Here is a 12,870-nt window from a genome sequence, read left to right as displayed (position 1 = left end):
CGCCGCAGAGCACAGGCTCCGGACGCGCAGGCTCAGCGGCCATGGCTCACGGGCCCAGCCGCTCCGCGGCATGTGGGATCCTCCCGGACCGGGGCACGAACCCGTATCCCCTGCATTGGCAGGCGGACTCCCAACCACTGCGCCACCAGGGAAGCCCGGTGACTACTCTTTGAGAATCTCTCTTCTAGCAAAAGGGTCTGCTCTAAAACTTTCTATGGTATTGGGGAAGGAGATATGGGAAGCTTTTTGCTTGGGTTTGGTTTTGTAGGTTTGAAGAACTATTAGTGAGAGATTAATGTGGATAGATGGACCCGATTCTACACACTCACCTCCTCCCCCATCTCCTCGCTTTCCTACAAAACGTTTCTGTGTTCACTCATCAACTATTCAATGGGTATGTTTTGAAGGTGTAAAATGTGCATGGCAGCACGGCAGGTGGAGTTGTTGACATCAAGATGAAATCGATTCGACACTGTCCTTAAGAGAGGTCCTCCAGTGCAGTCATAACTATAATTCAAGGAGGTCAAAGAAGAAATGCCTACTTGGGTGGGTAGTGAGTTCCCCATCAGTGGAGTTGTTCCAGGAAGGCATCTAGAGTGTTCGTGGGAATAAAACAGTTTGATAGTCAGTTAGACCAGGATCTTAAGATCCTGGAATTCTGTGATTAAGGAAGACGGTGGTAATTGACACAACAAAACGAAACAAATAAAATACTGTGGAGTGTGCTGTAGGGAGATCGGCAGAGGCAGCTGAGGCTTCCCCATATAAATACTGACATTATTGGCCTTATTTTTAATAAACATTTATTCCTCACCAGCAATATTCCTTGTAATGAAATGAATTTATATCCAGTGACCCCATAATCTGCCATTTATTGACCTTAGATCATTTAAAAGTTAAATAGAAAAAGCCACAAGCAGGCCCATGGTGTGCCTCAGGGGTCTCCTTAGGTCCCACTTCCTGAGTCAAATGGAATTGAGTTGTGTAGTGACATGTTGTTATTATTATTTTTTGCAATATTTACGAGAGAGAGAGAGAGAGAGAGAGGGAGAGAGAGAGGGAGAGAGGAGCCAATTGTAGGACTTGAATTTATAGTCACTAGGTCACCAGCTTGGTCACCAACTTGATCACCAACTTGAATTTCAGACTCTCACCTTCTTAAGAAAGTCCAGCCAATTCCCAGATTCCATAGGAGAGGTAAGGGTCAAAGTCCCTCTTTCAAGGAGGGTACAGCACTTAAGATGTGGTAGACCACACTGAAGCCCCTTGTCCCTCACTACTGTTTATTGAGCGTCTATTAGGTGTTGGGTACTGAGTGAGATACTTTACAAATATTATTTATAATCCCTCAAGGTAAGTAATACCATCATCATTTTCAGATTTAAAAAAAGGCACAGGGCTTCCCTGGTGGCACAGCGGTTGAGAATCTGCCTGCCAATGCAGGGGACACGGGTTCAAGCCCTGGTCTGGGAGGATCCCACATGCCACGGAGCAACTAGACCCGTGAGCCACAACTACTGAGCCTGCATGTCTGGAGCCTGTGCTCCGCAACAAGAGAGGCCGCAACAGTGAGAGGCCCGTGTACCGCGATGAAGAGTGGCCCCCACTTGCCGCAACTAGAGAAAGCCCTCGCACAGAAACGAAGACCCAACACAGCCAAAATTAAATAAATAAATATATTTTTTTAAAAAAAGGCACAAAGAGATTATGTATCTTGTCCAATTTCACACAGAACTCCTTAATTTATTTTTGGAAGTCAGCACAACTATGCAATTGAAAATCATGGTAAAAGGCCCCAAATTATTTATCTATCTCAAGTCTGAGTATAGATGCAAAATGCAAAATTAGAAAGTAGAATGCAGCAGTATATCAAATAGATAATACACCCTGACCAAATGGAGTACATTCTAGGAATGCAAGAATGGCTCAGTAGTAGGAAGCATTAGGGAATCAACATAATTCACCATATCAGCAAACTAAGAGAGAGTCATATATTAGTAGATGCTGAAAGGACAGCTGGTAAAATTCTCCTGTAATAAAACTCTAACTCAGGAATAAGAAGAACTACTTAAACTTGATAAAGACTAAAAACTAGCTACATATATCATTCTAAACAGGGAACCACTAAATCCAATTTCACTACAATTGGAAAAGCTTGCTTTTGCTATTTTAAAATATTGTCTTGGTGATTCTTACAAATGAATTAAGCTAAGAAGATACAATAGTTTATATATATATGAGAAAGAAGAGATGACATTATCCATTTTTGCCAATGGTTATAATACCTGAGAAACCTAAGAGAATCTAGTAAGAAAGGAAACCCCACCAGAAATAATAAGGGTAGGGGGTAAGAGGGGTGGGTAACAGCTCTTCTCTATACTGTGGAGGTCATGCAGCTGGTCAACTTTGGCACCTGGAAGTGGGATTTGAACCCATGTCTGATGAGGAACTCTGTACTCTTTCCACCTTGTGAAGTGTTTACACTCACTGCTATAACCCAGTCATGTGAAGGGAGAGTCTCTTAAAGCTGGCAACCTCAGCTACTCCAGCAGATCCGGTGGGATTTGCTCTGCTGGGGAGGGGTGGGGACAAGATGAGAGGGTTGGCATGAGATTTTTACTGGAAGACCCTTGTGGCTTCTGCTACCAGCAGTGCCATCCCTCCACGGGCTGAGATATTGGGCTTTGTGACAGGGAGGGTGGTGGCAGTGGTCTAGTCTTAGCCATTTAGGTACTGAGCAGCCAACCAAGGGAGCTGCCCCTTTCTTCTTCTTGGGTCCAAGAAATCACGTTTGTGTTGTTTGTTGCCCTTGTCTCCTACTGTCCACCTGAGAGGTAGTGCCTGCTAGGACACGTTTTTAGAGATTCGGGGTATCAGAGGCTTCCCGGGCCATCAAGGGCACAAGCTCTTGGTTGCGACATCTACCAAGGATGCCTCAGATGCATAGTTTTAATGGTGGAAGTGGGCTGTGTTTTTCTGGCACAGAATCGCTGGGTGATAGATCAAAAATATGATCCATATAAAGCTTTTGTACTTCATACAGTCAACCACAGGGTGGTGGAAGGAGTACCGCACAGGAATCCAGGAGACCTGGGTTCCGGTGGCTCTGCCACAACCAGCTGTGTGTTCCCAGGCAAATCACTTAAGCTTGCTGGGCCTCACTTGCTTCATCTGTGCCATGGGGTGTTGGACTAAATAGACTCCCAGTGCCTTTTAACTTCAAAGTTATAATAAGTGTCACCCTTACCAAAGTTATAATACTTATCACCCTTACCACTGTTCTAAGTGCTTTGCATAGAGATTAACTCATCATAACAACCGAAGAGCTAAGTACTACTATTATGCTTATTTTCCCTCTGAAGAAACTGAGGCACATAGAGTGCAAGTGACTTTCCCAGGGTCTCACAGCTAGGAAATGATGGTGCTCTTATACAGTTCAACTTCCGTCTTCTATGGTTTTTCTTTACCTGGGTTCTTTTCTTTACTTGTTGCAGCGGTGCTGGTGCTGGGGTGAGGGTGGGGGGGTGTTGGGAGTGGGAGACACTTTTCCTGGGAAACCCAGCTCTGGGGTGGATGGATGGGAATCACTGCCTGGGAGAATGATGGCAGTGGCTGCAGAGATCGCTAACATTTGCGTCTTCCCTTCCTTTCCTCTTTTCCTCTCTAGTCTGCGGCAAGCGCTATAAAAACCGGCCGGGACTCAGCTACCACTATGCTCACACCCACCTGGCCAGCGAGGAGGGGGATGAGGCCCAAGACCAGGAGACCCGGTCCCCACCCAACCACAGAAACGAGAACCACAGACGTGAGTTCCCAGTTGTTGGGTTGGGGGAGTGATGAGGTGGGTGGGCAGGGATATGGAGCATTCCTTTTTGTTCACCTCGGGCATCTTCTGGTGGCACCTGTTGATTGGTCTCAAGGACCTGTGGTGAGTTGGCTATTTCAGCCCAGCCCCAGATGCCTCTGTGGGTCAGCTGAGCCTGAAGCTTAGAGTGAGCTGGGCAGGGGTGGCACACCCTGCTCTGTTCCCAGAGGAGGGGAGGTAAGTGTTAAGGCGGAAGAGAAACATCCTTACCTGGCCATTGTCAAATGCCAGACCTGCTACTCTTTTCCTTCAGCTCCAGAAGATCCATTCACAGCTGCTAACCTGAGGTGGGCAAAGCCGTGGGGTGTGTCAGTTCAGACAGACATTCCAAATGTCTCCTTGGCCACCAAGAGACATAGAATATTCTTGCTTCATTGTCTTGGCTCTTATAGGGTCACACTTTTGGTAAGGGCTCTCCTGCCTTAGAAATACGGCCCTGGAGCCTCCATGCTCTTCGCATGAGCACTCAGTCAGCAAACATGACTTGGGTATACCTGTCACTTGGGATGTTGGGCTCTGAAGACCCAAAATGATCCTGAAGATTTGTGTTTCCATTTCTATTCTTTCTTTCCTTCCTCAACTTCCAGTTATGAATTAGGGAGTCACAAAGGGCTTAGCATTCACCATGTGACTTCCCTCTACAACATTCCTTATGGTTTCTGGGCCACCCCCAAATCAGAATGGGATGGGATAATGGGATCTTTAGGGCTTGCTTCAAGATGTGGGTCATTCTAGGATCATGGGGTGAAGAATAACTGTGGACACGGCACGTGTTTGTTTGTTTGTTTTTTTAACATCTTTATTGGGGTATAATTGCTTTACAATGGTGTGTTAGTTTCTGCTGTATAACAAAATGAATCAGCTACACGTACACATATATTCCCATATACCCTCCCTCTTGCATCTGCCTCCCACCCTCCCTATCCCACACCTCTAGGTGGTCACAAAGCACCGAGCTGATCTCCCTGTGCTATGTGGCTGCTTCCCACTAGCTATCTATTTTACGTTTGGTAGTGTATATATGTCCATGCCACTCTCTTACTTCATCCCAGCTTACCCTGCCCCTCCCCATGTCATCAAGTCCATACTCTGTGTCTGTGTCTTTATTTCTGTCCTGCCCCTAGGTTCTTCAGAACCACTTTTTTTTTTTAGATTCCATATATATGTGTTAACATATGGTATTTGTTCTTCCCTTTCTGACTTACTTCACTCTGTATGACTGACTCTAGGTCTATCCACCTTACTACAGATAATTCAATTTAGTTCCTTTTTATGGCTGAGTAATATTCCACTGTATATATGGGCCACATCTTCTTTATCCATTCATCGGTTGATGGACACTTAGGTTGCTTCCATGTCTTGGCTATTGTAAATAGTGCTGCAATGAACATATTGGTACATGACTCTTTTTGAATTATGGTTTTCTCAGGGTATATGCCCAGTAGTGGGATTGGTGGGTCATATGGTAGTTCTAGTTTTAGTTTTTTAAGGAACCTCCATACTGTTCTCCATAGTGGCTGTATCAATTTACATTCCCACCAACAGTGTAAGAGGGTTCCCTTTTCTCCACACCCTCTCCAGCATTTATTGTTTCTAGATTTTTTGATGCTGACCATTCTGACAGGTGTGAGGTGATACCTCATTGTAGTTTTGATTTGCATTTCTCTAATGATTAGTGATGTTGAGCATCCTTTCATGTGTTTGTTGGCAATCTGTATATCTTCTTTGCAGAAATGTCTCTTTAGGTCTTCTGCTCATTTTTGGATCGGGTTATTTGTTTTTTGGATATTGAGCTGCATGAGCTGCTTGTATATTTTGGACATTAATCCTTTGTCAGTTGCTTCGTTTGAAAATATTTTCTCCCATTCTGAGGGTTGTCTTTTCGTCTTGTTTATGGTTTAATTTGCTGTGCAAGAGCTTTTAAGTTTCATTAGGTCCCATTTGTTTATTTTCATTTTTATTTCCATTTCTCTAGGAGGTGGGTCCAAAATGATCTTGCTGTGGTTTACGTCACAGAGTGTTCTGCCTATGTTTTCCTCTAAGAGTTTGATAGTGTCTGGCCTTACATTTAGGTCTTTAATCCATTTGTTTTTGTGTGTGGTGTTAGGGAGTGTTCTAATTTCATTCTTTTACATGTAGCTGTCCAGTTTTCCCAGCACCGCTTATTGAAGAGGCTGTCTTTTCTCCATTGTATATTCTTGCCTCCTTTATCAAAGATAAGGTGACCATATGTGGGTTTATCTCTGGACTTTCTATCCTGTTCCATTGATTTATAATTCTGTTTTTGTGCCAGTACCATACTGTCTTGATTACTGTAGCTTTGTAGTATAGTCTAAAGTCCGGGAGCCTGCTTCCTCCAGCTCCGTTTTTCTTTCGTGAGATTGCTTTGACTATTCGGGGTCTTTTGTGTCTCCATACAAATTGTGAAATTTTTTGTTCTATTTCTGTGAAAAATGCCATTGGTAGTTTGATAGGGATTGCATTGAATCTGTAGATTGCTTTGGGTAATATAGCCATTTTCACAATGTTGGTTCTTCCCATCCAAGAACATGGTATATCTCTCCATCTCTTTGTATCATCTTTATTTTCTTTCATCAGTGTCTTATAGTTTTCTGTATACAGGTCTTTTGTCTCCTTACTCTGCATACAGGTCTTTTGTCTCCTTAGGTAGGTTTATTCCTAGGTATTTTATTCTTTTTGTTGCAATGGTAAGTGGGAGTGTTTCCTTAATTTCTCTTGCACATTTTTCATCATTAGTGTATAGGAGTGCAAGAGATTTCTGTGCATTAATTTTGTATCCTGCTACTTTACCAAATTCATTGATTAGCTCTAGTAGTTTTCTGGTAGCATCTTTAGGATTCTCTATGTATAGTATCATGTCATCTGCAAACAGTGACAGCTTTACTTCTTCTTTTCTTATTTGGATTCCTTTTATTTCTTTTCCTTCTCTGATTGCTGTGGCTAAAACTGCCAAAACTATGTTGAATAATAGTGGTGAGAGTGGGCAGCCTTGTCCTGTTCCTGATCTTAGAGGAAATGGTTTCAGTTTTTCACCATTGAGAACAATGTTGGCTGTGGGTTTGTCATATATAACCTTTATTATGTTGAGGTAAGTTCCCTCTATGCCTACTTTCTGAAGGGTTTTTATCATAAGTGGGTGTTGAATTTTGTCAAAAGCTTTTCCTGCATCTATTGAGATGATCACATGGTTTTTATTCTTCAATTTATTAATATGGTTTATCACATTGATTGATTTGTGTATATTGAAGAATCCTTGCATTCCTGGGATAAACCCCACTTGATCATGGTGTATGGTCCTTTTAATGTGCTGTTGGATTCTGTTTGCTAGTATTTTGTTGAGGATTTTTGCATCTATGTTCATCAGTGATACTGGCCTGTAGTTTTCTTTTTTTGTGACATCTTTGTCTGGTTTTGGTATCAGGGTGATGGTGGCCTCATAGAATGAGTTTGGGAGTGTTCCTCTCTCTGCTATATTTTGGAAGCCTTTGAGAAGGATAGGTGTTAGCTCTTCTCTAAATGTTTGATAGAATTTGACCGTGAAGCCATCTGGTCCTGGGCTTTTGTTTGTTGGAAGATTTTTAATCACAGTCTCAATTTCAGTGCTTGTGATTGGTCTGTTTATATTTGCTATTTCTTCCTGGTTCAGCCTTGGAAGGTTGTGCTTTTCTAAGAATTTGTCCATTTCTTCTAGGTTGTCCATTTTATTGGCATATAGTTGCTTGTAATAATCTCTCATGATCCTTTGTATTTCTGCAGTGTCAGTTGTTACTTCTCCTTTTTCATTTCTAATTATTTTGATTTGAGTCTTCTCCCTTTTTTTCTGATGAGATTGGCTAATGGTTTATCAATTTTGCTTATCTTCTCAAAGAACCAGCTTTTAGTTTTATTGATCTTTGCTATCGTTTCCTTCATTTCTTTTTCAATTATTTCTGATCTGATCTTTATGATTTTTTTCCTTCTGCTAACTTTGGGTTTTTTTTGTTCTTCTTTCTCTAATTGCTTTAGGTGTAAGGTTAGATTGTTTAGTTGAGATGTTTCTTATTTCCTGAGGTAGGATTGTATTGCTATAAACTTCGCTTTTAGAACTGCTTTTGCTGCATCCCATAGGTGTTGGGTCATCGTGTTTTCATTGTCATTTGTTTCTAGGTATTTTTTGATTTCCTCTTTGATTTCTTCAGTGATCCAGGATCTCTTGGTTATTTAGTAGTGTATTGTTCAGCCTCCATGTGTTTGTATTTTTTACAGGTTTTTTCCTGTAATTGATATCTAGTCTTATAGCGCTGTGGTTGGAAAAGATACTTGACGTGATTTCAATTTTCTTAAATTTACCAAGGCTTGATTTGTGACCCAAGGTATGATTTATCCTGGAGAATGTTCCTTCAGCACTCGAGAAGAAAATGTATTCTATGGTTTTTGGATGGAATGTCCTATAAATATCAATTAAGTCCATCTTGTTTAATGTGTCATTTAAAGCTTCTATTTCCTTATTTATTTTCATTTTGGATGATCTGTCCATTGGTGAAAGTGGGGTGTTAAAGTCCCCTACTATGATTGTGTTACTGTTGATTTCCCCTTTTATGGCTGTTAGTATTTGCCTATGTATTGAGTTGCTCCTGTGTTGGGCGCATAAATATTTACAATTGTTATATCTTCTTCTTGGATCGATCCCTTGATCATTATGTAGTGTCCTTCTTTGTCTCTTGTAATAGTGTTTATTTTAAAATCTATTCTGTCTGATATGAAAACTGCTACTCCAGGTTTCTTTTGATTTTTATTTGCATGGAATATCTTTTTCCATCCCCTCACTTTCAGTTTGTATGTGTCCCTAGGTCTGAAGTGGGTCACTTGTAGGCAAGATACAGTCTTGTTTTTGTATCCATTCAGCCAGTCTATGTCTTTTGGTTGGAGCATTTAATCCATTTACATTTAAGGTAATTATCGATATGTATGTTCCTATTACCATTTTCTTAATTGTTTTGGGTTTGTTATTGTAGGTCTTTTCCTTCTCTTGTATTTCCTGCCTAGAGAAGTTCCTTTAGCATTTGTTGTAAAGCTGGTTTGGTGGTGCTGAATTCTCTTAGCTTTTGCTTGTCTGTAAAGTTTTTAATTTCTCTGTCAAATCTGAATGAGATCCTTGCTGGGTAGAGTAATCTTGTTTGTAGTCTTTCCCTTTTCATCACTTTAAATATGTCCTGCCACACCCTTCTGGCTTGCAGAGTTTCTGCTGAAAGATCAGCTGTTAAGCTCATGGGATTCCCTTGTATATTATTTGTTGCTTTTCCCTTGCTGCTTTTAATATTTTTTCTTTGTATTTAATTTTTGATAGTTTGATTTATATGTGTCTTGGCGTGTTTCTCCTTGGATTTATCCTCTATGGGACTCTCTGTGCTTCCTGGACTTGATTGACTATTTCCTTTCCCATATTAGGGAAGTTTTCAACGATAATCTCTTCAAATATTTTCTCAGTCCCCTTTTTCTTTCTCTTCTTCTTCTTCTGGGACCCCTATAATTCGAATGTTGGTGCATTTAATGTTGTCCCAGAGGTCTCTGAGACTGTCCTCAATTCTTTTCATCCTTTTATCTTTATTCTGCTCTGCGGTAGTTATTTCCACTATTTCATCTACCAGGTCACTTCTCCGTCCTTCTGGCTCAGTTATTCTGCTATTGATTCCTTCTAGAGAATTTTTAGTTTCATTTTTTGTGTTGTTCATCATTGTTTGTTTGCTCTTTAGTTCTTCTAGGTCCTTGTTAAACGTTTCTTGTGTTTTCTCCATTGTATTTCCAAGATTTTGGATCACCTTTACTGTCATTACTCTGAATTCTTTTTCTGGTAGACTGCCTATTTCCTCTTCATTCGTTTGGTCTGATGGGTTTTTACCTTGCTCCTTCATCTGCTGTGTATTTCTCTGTCCTCTCATTTTCCTTAACTTACTGTGTTTGAGGTCTCCTTTTCACAGGCTGCAGGTTTGTAGTTCCCATTGTTTTTGGTGTCTGCCCCCAGTGGGTAATGTTGGTTCAGTGGGTTGTGTAGGCTTCCTGGTGGAGGGTACTGGTGCCTGTGTTCTGATGGATGAGGCTGGATCTCGTCTTTCTGGTGGCAGGACCGCATCCAGTATTGTGTTTTGGGGTGTCTGTGAACCTATTATGATTTTAGGCAGCCCCTCTGCTAATGGGTGGGGTTGTGTTCCTGTCTTGCTAGTTGTTTGGCATGGGGTGTCCAGCAGTGGATCTTGCTGGTCGTTGAGTGGAGCTGGGTCTTAGCATTGAGCTGGAGATCTCTGGGAGTGCTCTCGCTGAGTGATATTACGAGGGGCTGGGAGGTCTCTGGTAGACCAATGTCCTGAACTCGACTCTGCCACCTCAGAGGCTCAGGCCTGACACCTGGCTGGAGTACCAAGACCCTGTCAGCCACATGCTGGGTCATCCTGGAGAAGATGGACTGAAGCCAGCAGAAAGCTAGAGGATGGGAGACCTGTCAGAAGGCTTGTTTGATGAAATCAGGCCCAGGATGGTGACATTCTTTACCCAGGCTCTACTTGTGAAGGGGAAAGGGGTGCCTCGGGAAGCCGAGCACATGCTTTCACAGCCGAGGTGCATGTGAGCGTGGATTCATGCCATGTGTTTTAAATTTTGCTCAAAGGATTTTGTGGTAGATGCTCTTAAATTGAACAATTCAGTGTAATTCAAGGGATCAGACCTTTAATAATATTTAGGGGGCTTCCCTGGTGGCGCAGTGGTTGAGAGTCCGCCTGCTGATGCAGGGGACACGGGTTCGTGCCCCGGTCCCGGTCCGGGAAGATCCCACATGCCGCGGAACGGCTGGGCCCCTGAGCCATGGCTGCTGAGCCTGCGTGTCCGGAGCCTGTTCTCCACAACAGGAGAGGCCACAATAGTGAGAGGCCCGCATACGGCAAAAAAAAAAAAAAAGAATAGAAATTTGTTTTCTCACAGTTCTGGAGGCCTGAAGTCCCAGATCAATGTGCCATCAGGGTTAGTTTCCTCAGGGGCCTCTCTCCTTGGCTTGCAGGCGGCTGCCCTCTTGCTACCTCTTCACATGGTCATCCCTCTGTGCACGTGTACTTCCAAAGTCTCTTTGTGTCCAAATTTCCTCTTCCTTGTTTTTTTAAAAATAAATTTATTTATTTTATTTTTGGCTGCATTGGGTCTTCATTACTGCATGCGGGCTTTTTCTAGTTGCGGCGAGCAGGGGCTACTCTTCATTGCAGCGCACTGGCTTCTCAATGCGGTGGCTTCTCTTGTTGCAGAGCACAGACTCTAGGCACGCAGGCTTCAGTAGTGTGGCATGCGGGCCCAGTAGTTGTGGCTCACGGGCTCTAGAGCGCAGTCTCAGTAGTTGTGGCACACGGGCTTAGTTGCTCCGTGGCATGTGGGATCTTCCCGGACCAGGGCTTGAACCCATGTCCCCTGCATTAGCAGGTGGAGTCTTAACCACTGCACCACCAGGGAAGTCCCCAAATTTCCTCGTTTTATAAGGACACCAGTCAGATTGGATTAGGGCCCATTCTAACAGTCTCATTTTAACTTTTGCTCTTTCATCACCTCTTTAAAGGCCATAGATCCAAATATAGTCATATCCTGAGGTACTGGGCGTTAGGGCTTCAACATATGAGTTTGTGTGTGGGGGGGCACAGTTCAGGCCATAACACCTTCTTTAATTCTTGCTCTCTTTCAGGGTTCAAGCCTTTCATGTGACAGACCCTTTGTTTTCTTACCAACTACTGTCATCTGGACAGAACCTGAAAAGCAGGCAGGAGGTGCCTACCTCCCTGTGCCAGCTTCTGAATAGCTATGATGCTGAGGTCTCTACCTGCCCCCTGGGGAGAGGTTCCCTTGGTCCAGTCACCCTTGTCTTCCAGAAAGGAAAATGAATTGACCTGTACTGGTCAGCTGGTTTTTGCATTTCCCTGTCTCTCCTCTCATCCCTTCTCTGATTTAAGTGGCGAAGGCATAGCTATTGTCTCATGCTGTGAGGAGTCCAAGAATGATATCCTTTGATTTGGGTTGCTGTCTGGAAAGTGTTTACTAGTGATGGTTGCTCTCTCTAAAGTATTTATTAGCTTGGTATTATTTCTCACTTCCCCCAGTGCTGGCTTATCTCCTTTACATCTCTTCTCAAATGTCAGTCCGTTTTGTCCCTGTGTATAGGTGCTTTCCTTGAGCCGCGGGGTTTGGAGTGCTTCTCTTTGGTCTGGGTCTCCTTCTTGTGTGTGCACGGTGATAGCAGCCACAGAGGAAGAAGGTTCCTTGTGACCCCCAAGTATACTGCGGACCCCCAGTGGGTCCAGGGGGTCTCCTCCTTAGCCATTCCTGTGGGCCCCTCCTGCCTATCTGTTGACTTCCAAGATGTGCACTGGCCCCTATTTTTCTCTGTCCACCAGGATCTCCTCACGCAGTCTAGTGGGTCAGTGTCTTCTGTCTCTTCATGTCTTCACGGTGAGGCCAGACAGCCTTGCTTAGGGAGGAAGCTGCATCTTTTCTCCCGGATGGAGACACATCCCTAAGTATCCGGCCGTGTGTTCTCCCCTCTCTGTGGGTTTGCCAGTGAGCACTCCCACTCCAGCCCCCCTTGACTCCCCTTCCCCTCTCCCTACTGATGAGAAATTGGGTTCTTCATAAAGGATCATCCAACTACCCAAGGGATTTAAACTGCATAGAGGACTTCCCTGGCAGTTCAGTGATTAAGACTCCCCACTTGTACTGCAGGGGACATGGGTTCAATCCCTGGTTGGGGAATTAAGATCCCACATGCTGTGTGGTGAGGCCACACAGACAGACACACACACAGACACACACAGACACACACACATACAAAAAACTGCATAGAAAAGAATAGCTGTACCTGGTCTCATCTGGGGTCTTCTCACATGAGGAAGGTTCCAGAACCCTCACAAACACCTTTTTTTTTTTTTTTTTTGCGGAACGCGGGCCTCTCACTGTTTTTGCCTGTCCCCTTGGTGGGCAAC

General features: G+C 43.4%; 1 protein-coding gene across 1 annotated transcript in view; it reads left to right on the top strand.

The window, feature by feature from the left end:
• DPF3 (double PHD fingers 3) overlaps positions 1-12,870 on the top strand; it is a 195,675-nt gene that overhangs the window by 111,271 nt on the left and 71,534 nt on the right. The window contains exon 8 of the mRNA XM_007454738.1: positions 3,668-3,805. Within this exon, the coding sequence (XP_007454800.1) occupies positions 3,668-3,805 (138 nt within the window). The remainder of the gene's footprint in view (positions 1-3,667; positions 3,806-12,870) is intronic.

The sequence above is a fragment of the Lipotes vexillifer genome, unplaced genomic scaffold (genome assembly GCF_000442215.2).
Source record: "Lipotes vexillifer unplaced genomic scaffold, Lipotes_vexillifer_v1.1 scaffold1495, whole genome shotgun sequence".
In the NCBI taxonomy this organism is placed as follows: domain Eukaryota; kingdom Metazoa; phylum Chordata; class Mammalia; order Artiodactyla; family Lipotidae; genus Lipotes; species Lipotes vexillifer.
Note: the sequence above shows the minus strand (reverse complement) of the source record. Positions and strands in the feature narration are given on the sequence as shown.